General features: G+C 40.4%; 1 protein-coding gene across 1 annotated transcript; it reads left to right on the plus strand.

The window, feature by feature from the left end:
• On the plus strand, nt 1-8,101 carry cav1 (caveolin 1). The gene is made up of 3 exons (XM_022683575.2): nt 1-106; nt 1,770-1,937; nt 6,421-8,101. Exons 1-3 carry the CDS (start codon nt 74-76, stop codon nt 6,760-6,762), a joined length of 543 nt encoding a protein of 180 aa, XP_022539296.1. The 5' UTR covers nt 1-73; the 3' UTR covers nt 6,763-8,101.
• Nucleotides 8,102-8,312: the final 211 nt, after the last annotated feature.

Consider the following 8,312-nt stretch of genomic DNA (forward strand, 5'->3'; position numbering starts at 1 on the left):
AGCGCCTCCCACAGTGCGCTTCCTTTGGAAAGTCATTGTGCTTCAGTGTTCAGATCTGACTGCTTCAGACAGCATGACTGGAGGACTGAAGGACGGAGAAAGCGAGGTGAGTGCGTGAGGCTGCCGTGATCCTTTCTCAGCGCAGCCATTCCATCTGCTAATAATAATAATAATAATAATAATAATAATAATAATAATTGTTAATGCTTTAATTTTTTGTGTGATTTTAACTAGTTTAAATGAGAAGTTGTTTTTTTTTTTTCACTTTTTTCGTGCAGTTCAGAGTCTAATTCCAAATGACTCCACTTTTCGCAGGGTGAAATACAGTCTATCTCTTCTCTTATCGTTACGCCCCCACCTCCCTAAATTATGCCCCCCAATGCTCTCCTACCTTTTTTCCCTCCTCTGTCCACTATTGGCACCACCTCGCGCACTATGTTCCAGTTTCTCGTGCGTTATCTAGCTATTTTGGCTCGTTCTTTTCTTCAACAGGTTTCTCTCTCTCTCTCTCTCTGAATGAAGTATTTTGAGGTCAGACTCCACACTGTACAGATTACTCCACACTGTACTAGATACTCCACACTGTACTAGGTACTCCACACTGCAGTGGGTACTCCACACTGCACAACTACCCCACACTGTAGCTACTCCACACTGTACTAGGTACCTCACACTGTATTGGGTCCTCCACACAGTACTGGGTACTCCACACACTGTACAGACTTCTCCACACAGGACTGGGTACTCCATACACTGTACAGACTTCTCCACACTGTACAGACTTCTCCACACTGTAAAGGGTTCTCCACACACTGTACAGTCTACTTCACACTGCACAGATTTCTCCACATTGTACTGGGTACTCCACACACTGTAAAGGGCTCTCCAATCAGCAAAGGGTACTCCACACACTGTACAGTCTACTTCACACTGTACAGACTTCTCCACACTGTAAAGGGTACTCCACACACTGTACAGTCTACTTCACACTGCACAGATTTCTCCACACTGTACTGGGTACTCCACACAGTAAAGGGCTCTCCAATCAGTAAAGGGTACTCCACACACTGTACAGTCTACTTCACACTGTACAGACTTCTCCACACTGTAAAGGGTACTCCACACACTGTACAGTCTACTTCACACTGCACAGATTTCTCCACACTGTACTGGGTACTCCACACAGTAAAGGGCTCTCCAATCAGTAAAGGGTACTCCACACACTGTACAGTCTACTTCACACTGTACAGACTTCTCCACACTGTAAAGGGTACTCCACACACTGTACAGTCTACTTCACACTGCACAGATTTCTCCACACTGTACTGGGTACTCCACACAGTAAAGGGCTCTCCAATCAGTAAAGGGTACTCCACACACTGTACAGTCTACTTCACACTGTACAGACTTCTCCACACTGTAAAGGGTACTCCACACACTGTACAGTCTACTTCACACTGCACAGATTTCTCCACACTGTACTGGGTACTCCACACAGTAAAGGGCTCTCCAATCAGCAAAGGGTACTACACACACTGCATAGACTACTGTACGTGTTTACTCCACGCGGTATCAGCATGCAAATCTAGTAGAAGCTTCTCGTTGGGGACCCCTTGTGGCGGAACTCGGACCTCTGCTTAGAGAGGGGTGTGGTGCTGCACTTCTATCCATTTAAAACCATCTCATACCAGGGGTAACGTGCTGAGTCGCTCCTTGCTCTCCTCTCTCACGTTTGGAAACTTTTCTCCATTTTGTTGTTGTTCTCTCAGGAGTACATTCACTCTCCGTTCATCAGAAAGCAAGGGAACATTTACAAACCCAACAACAAAAGCATGGATAACGACAGCATCAACGAGAAGACCATGCAGGACGTCCACACCAAGGAGATAGACCTGGTCAACCGGGATCCAAAGCACTTAAATGATCACGTAGTAAAGGTAAACTTATTTCCTGTTTTCCTATTAGAAAAAATAAACATATTAACAGGCGTGCTATAGCTGTCATTTTTATATTTCTTATTTTAAGACATTTCTATTTTTACAAGAAATTAGCATAAACTAATTTTAGGCATAAACTAGTAGAAAGCTGCCTATAGATAACATTTGGAAGTTTAGTCTACTTTTCTTCTGTTTATTAATTAGCACAACATTAACTGTAAAAAGGGGCTTTAAATTTGCATGATTCAAATGTCCTAACTGGTTTTAATTTTTTGTTCCAAATATTTAAATGTGTCATGTCAAAACAATTCTAATTCTAATAAAGAATAAACTTCAAGAAAGCTGTGGTTCTGTTGATTGTACAATGTTTTATTCATGTACAATCACCTCACACTTTCAAATCGTGTAAAGCATTTAATATTCAGAGCTCCCTCTTTAGTGGAATTGTGCAACTCCAGCTGGCTGTGCCACAAGGAGCTGTAGCTGTGCTGTGGAATAGTTTTAGACAAGCCTGCAAAAGCTGCATGCACGGCACAAGTTTGACCTGAAGTTTTCTTGTGAGCCATTGACTACCACAGCCCTATGTCCTGTCTCTTTATCAGAATCAGTGCATGCTTGCTAACGCAGGTAACCTCTGCTCTGCACCGACCGACCCCCTGTCTAGTGATGAGCTGTCAGAACCTCAGCTCCACAAAGGAACAGAGGAAATATTTCAAGCTTCCTGTTTTCGCAGAGTTTTTGCTCCCAACATTGTTGACAGAAATTTTCCAGGGCGTGGAGGCATGCTGAGAGTGTGTCCAGCTAAGTTATGCTGCATCAAATGTTAAAAATGCCCATTTAACCCTACTGTATTTGCTTTGATAAATGTACACATTCTGCAAGTGAATGTGTCCCATTGCTGTTGCTAGGGAGTGGCAGGATATTTCCAGGGATAACCTGTGACCAGAGGATAGGGAGAAAAGTATCTGTTAAAGCACTGATGCCCCCTTTTTCCTTCTTTCTCTTCCTCGCCCTTTTTATGCCAGCGTGATTCTGACTCACTCTCCCAAACATGACCTCCTTAGAACAGAGAGGTTCTTATGATTTGTCCACTGATTGAATTCACAAGCGCATTGGACACGCAAGCATTTTTTCCGTTCTGGATTGGTCTGGAAACAGAGTGAATGGAGGCCGAGAGAAATCTTGCGGTCTTGCGTATGGGAAGAGAGCAGGGAATTCCCATCTATATTTCCACCATCATATTACTCACACATACACACATAGGGTGTTCCTCTGGGCAGGCATCTGGCCCTTATTCCAGTGGTGGGCGAACTGAGTCTGCTATCCACATCAGAGCTGCATTGCTGCTGAAAGCAACAAGCAGCTTTTCCTTGAAATAGAACATTTTCCCCTCGTAAAAGAGCATTCTTTTAATAGCATGTTGGAGCAGCATTACTCCAGAGACTCCAGCAAGTGCAGTATCTAGAGTCTGAATGCTCAGGCACTCATGTGGCCTTTAGAAGTTACTGCAATCAAAGTATGTATGGATAGCACTGGTTTTTATTTTGGATATAACTATATTGAATGTATATATTGAATAGTCTACTTAAGTCTCAGGTTATTTAGAATAAATTTGTAGATTTTTCGTACATTTACACATTATCAAATTTACACATTAACACACAAGTCATTTGTCCAACAATCCATTTTATTCTAACAAATTCTAACACTTTTCTTTCTGTTTCAACCCTGGCTGGTGCACCCCCAAATTTCTGAAGTTGTGTAACGGTATGTAATGGTGTCCAAAAAATGCCAAATTATCAACAATCCCTTAAAATTCCCCTTAAAATGCAGTGTACAAAAGATGTACCCAGTTCGAAATGGAACACCCATAATCCAGTGCCTTGATTCATTCAGATTTACGGTTCAGTATTCTTTTCCCCATAATAGTGTCCTATATTTTGATCTGAATGTTCACTTGTAGGTGGATAGTGATTAGGCACAGCTAGAGAGAATTTTCCACTATTACAGAGTAATGGGTGGTGACCTCCTGAATTTTGATGCTTTTACTTGTTGCCGCAGCAACGTAACAGGCAAGATGCCTCTGATTGGCTGCCTTCAATCCTACCCAAACCTCACTAAGCTCCACCTTCACATACTCAATAGTAACTGCGTAATGTTTTTTTTTTTTTTTCGAATGTGTAAAGATGAGAGTGGGTGTATGTCTTAAAAACTGAAAACTCTTATATATAATAAAAGCAAAAAATATCAGACACACTTTTATCGGTGTTGTAGGTATTGGGGCATCTCTAACTGTGGTATGCACCACAGTCACTGCAAACTGAAATGTAAGGCATGGAATTAATTTAATTACTTTCACATGAATAAATGGTACAAATACTGTAAATCAAAACAGTTTTGTTGTACAGTTTAGTTACTTTAGTAGTAATATTTAGCATAGAAATGATGGAATTTATTTAGCATTTATTTTTATTGCACTTTAAAGAGAACATGTTTCCAACAGCCATGTAATGAACGTTTTTTATTGTGGAGTGAAGTGTTGAATCACACCACTTTTTAAACCTTTTTTCAGCCTTAAAAAAACATTTTGTATAATTGTTTGAACATAATTATAACAATATAACTATAATGATGATAGTTGGAAACTAAACGCTGGACCCACTATAAACACTGAAATGAAATGAGTTGCAGTTGCACAGTTTTATTTGAGATTCAAAGTTCACAAGTAATGGAAACTATGCATCCAGTATAGTGGGTATATACTGCAGAGTAATGAATGGGGAAGAACATGACGTTTATATATGGCCACAAACCCATGTTGTTTTAATTTGCTGTACCGTCGGTTTAGTCGCAGTGGTTTTAAATGATTGGATGTTGTCATCTTTCATTTTGTATGCCTTTAACTTATTTTTACTCAAAACATTTTAAGAGCCAGTTTTCCAAACACCAGTGAGGCCAGTCCAGTTCAGATCTACAAAGAGTTTCTATGATGAATCCACAGTACTTTTTAACTGTGGTCTACAAAATGGTTCTGGAAAGTCTGGTAAACTGTGACAGAGCTTTATGTTGAAAATCGTTATGTTAAAAATGTAACAATGTAAGTTTAACAGTTTGCATTTGGATTTAGGATTCATAGTAAATAAATGTGCGAACTGGTGGTCCTCCAGGACCAAGATTTTGAACCATTGTTTTACAAGTGCTGTCTTAGGCCAAAAAGCTCTCTAAACACACTTAACGGAATTGAACTGTCAAGTAAAATTGTAACATGTTTGTGTCTCTTTTCAGTCTGAGGGACAGTAAGCATGTGTATTTTCCCATTTAGTTACATGTACAGCATTTTTATGAGCATGTGTGGAAGCAGGTGCACAGGAATATGGGATGGCCTGTGAGGTGCACCCTCACCTTCCCTGTGGGAAGATTTAAAGCTAACCTCTCACACTTGGCTGGCTTTTACACAGAGACCTTCTCTAAATGTTAGTACGTGGTGTCAGACACATGTTGAACTTGCGTGTGATTTATGAAGTGCAGTGCAGGAGAGATAGTGCCCTGTATGTGAGTCAGGACGTAATATCACAGGAGGCCACTGCATTGTGTAAAGGAGCTGTCTGTAAGGAATGTGGAGCAGACTTGGACGGGATGCTGTAAATACCCCTCATACAGGGTGTGGAACTGATACAGGGGTGAAACTATTCCAAACCACTAAGTTCTAGTTGGCACGCCGGATAGTAAAATCTGTTTGTGATAGCAGTATTTCATTTACCACTTTTGTATTCAGTTGGAATTGTCTACCTTCAAATTTTTGTATTTTAAGTCATCACCCTCATATTAATTTTAAATAGATGGGCACTACAACCGTATTTAATATTGGTAACGTGGTAAATAAACAAAAAAAAAAAGAAATCTATTAATATAATCTTTAATATGTCAAACGTGTTTTTGTCTAATAAACAATATTAACTGTTTTTGCACTTAGTCAGTGCTTGTCAATATAAAAACATCATGTCTGAAACTGATCTGAAATCTGATTGGCTGAGATCTGAGCTGTATGAAAGTACATGCACAGTGTATGCACATACAGTATAACTGAAATTCAGAGTAAAAACATTGTGTCATTAGAATCATTTTGACCATTTCTTTGTTTGGCAAACAACTACTAAATAAACAACTAAATAGTTGCAGAATTTAATATTATTAATAATATATTATACAAGATTGCATGAAATGCTTGTATTTCAGAAACAAATGTGAAAACTTCATATCTAAATACCCCAGCAAGTGAGGGAGCTCCTGAACACCTTGATAGCCACCATTTTTCCATTCTGAAATAAATAAGTGTCCTGCCATATTTGACCATATAGATTAAAGATTGATGTATTTTATTTAGTAGCAAGGCAGTATAATAAAACTAAATACAATGTTAATTTTATCATCCTATCTCTTTTTTTATTACAGTTCTTTAACTCGTGTCTTTATCTCCCCTCAGGTGGACTTTGAGGATGTGATTGCCGAGCCTGCAGGCACCTACAGCTTTGATGGTGTATGGAAAGCAAGCTACACCACCTTTACGGTCACCAAGTACTGGTTCTACCGGCTCCTGACGGCACTGGTTGGCATCCCACTGGCTCTGATCTGGGGCATCTTCTTCGCCATTCTCTCCTTCCTGCACATCTGGGCCGTGGTGCCGTGCCTGAAGAGCTACCTGATTGAGATCCACTGCGTGAGCCAGGTCTACTCCATTTGTGTGCACACGTTCTGTGACCCATTATTCGAGGCTGTTGGAAAATGCTTCAGCAGTGTGCGCATCACCACCACCAAGGTGGTGTAGGAGCAGAGAAAGTGAAGGAGGAAACGGGCGAGGGTAGGGCGGGGGCAGGACGGAAGCTCAGATGGAGGGAAATAAAGAGTGACCTTCATATGGAAGAGGTTCAAAAGAGGAGAGTAGATCATTTTGGGGAGGTTGGGGGGCCTTAACTGTGTTTCTATGGTGCCTTACAGTTAGTGGTCACCCCTCTCTGTCCAGTGTCTTGTTCTTCCTCCAGCTTGATTCTGTCCACCGGGGCAAAGGATGTTTTATATGTATAGGAATAATCCTGTTATATGTTGGGTTTTTGTAATGTGTTAGCCTTTGTCACTAAGAAAGCACCATATCAGCCTATCTACTAAAGTAAGGCTGTGAATCTGTTTTTTTGTCCCTCTTCATTCTTGCATTCATGCTTGCAATCATTTATTCAATCATTACTAGAGTTTAAATCTTTTGTTTATGTGGAGTATCATCGTTTGTGTCCCCAACTTCTAGATAAAAGTCTTTTTTATGTTCTTTGTGATAAACTTGATAAAGTGGGCATGTTCCTGCTGATTTCAAGACTGCCCATGACACTGCATGCTACCATTGTTATACCACGGTCCAAACACGAGGCTAAAAAAAGGGCTGACCTCAGTGAATCAGCCGAAAACTTTGTCAACTCAGCATAAGCGAACAAAAGAGACTGTACCTGGCATTGGGTCACACACAACTCTTTAACCAGTCAACGTGAAACAGCTTTTTTGTATTTTTTGAGTGACAGAGCGAGAGAGTGATAGAACACAGCAGAACTACCTGAAAACTGCCGCTTGGACCCCTGCTTTACTAGGCTTGATCACACTTACAGTAAAGACCAACTGAGGCCTTTTCTAGCATCAGTAAAGACTGAGCCTTAGCATAAATGCACCACAGCACTAAAGCCTTAGCGAGACACCAGCTTTTCTCTGAGATCGTGATGAAGTACATTTGGAATCCATCCTTTTTATTCATGTGTGTTTGTTTGTTTTTGTGTATGTTTGTGCCGAAGGCTGAATTAAGTGCCTGGAAAGAAAAAAAACAACATTTGGTTCCTTTATTTGTTCACTGTCGGACTCACACACTGGCAAAGACTGGCAAACTAAATGAAGTCTCAGGCCCCAGAGACTGCTGCAGAAAGGGGGCACTTTTATTTGATACTGTCATCAAGCTCACTTCAACTTTCTGTCTACCTGCTGTCTGAGAGGATGGTAAAGTGATATGTGCCTAAATGTGCCTCGGCACTAAGGAGGCTGTACTTGTACTTTTTTTTACATGAAAGTTAGAATTCTTCTTCTCTGCTTTTACTGTACACATCACGCCATGCACATTAAACTATGAAAAGAAATTCTGTTTGTATTTTATTGACTCCGAAGTCAATATGTGTGTTGAGCTGGGTGGGTAAATGAGGCAATGAAGTAAGTGTGTTCTATGAAAATTGCAATGGAAACCATGTATTCAGTATTTTAACAGTATGCTACTTTGGTAAGACCAAAACACATTTACAATCTATTTAAGTGGAGTTTTATAACGTTAATTTGGGAGTTTGATCCAAGCCC

Source organism: Astyanax mexicanus, chromosome 10 (genome assembly GCF_023375975.1).
Source record: "Astyanax mexicanus isolate ESR-SI-001 chromosome 10, AstMex3_surface, whole genome shotgun sequence".
NCBI classification, from domain to species: domain Eukaryota; kingdom Metazoa; phylum Chordata; class Actinopteri; order Characiformes; family Acestrorhamphidae; genus Astyanax; species Astyanax mexicanus.

Bases quoted from the DNA above. Each gene is read 5' to 3' on its own strand.
- cav1 (XM_022683575.2), top strand. From the start codon at position 74: ATGACTGGAGGACTGAAGGACGGAGAAAGCGAG. The intron at 107-1,769 runs GTGAGTGCGTGA...TTGTTCTCTCAG, and splicing joins TGAAGGACGGAGAAAGCGAG to GAGTACATTCACTCTCCGTT. The intron at 1,938-6,420 runs GTAAACTTATTT...ATCTCCCCTCAG, and splicing joins TAAATGATCACGTAGTAAAG to GTGGACTTTGAGGATGTGAT.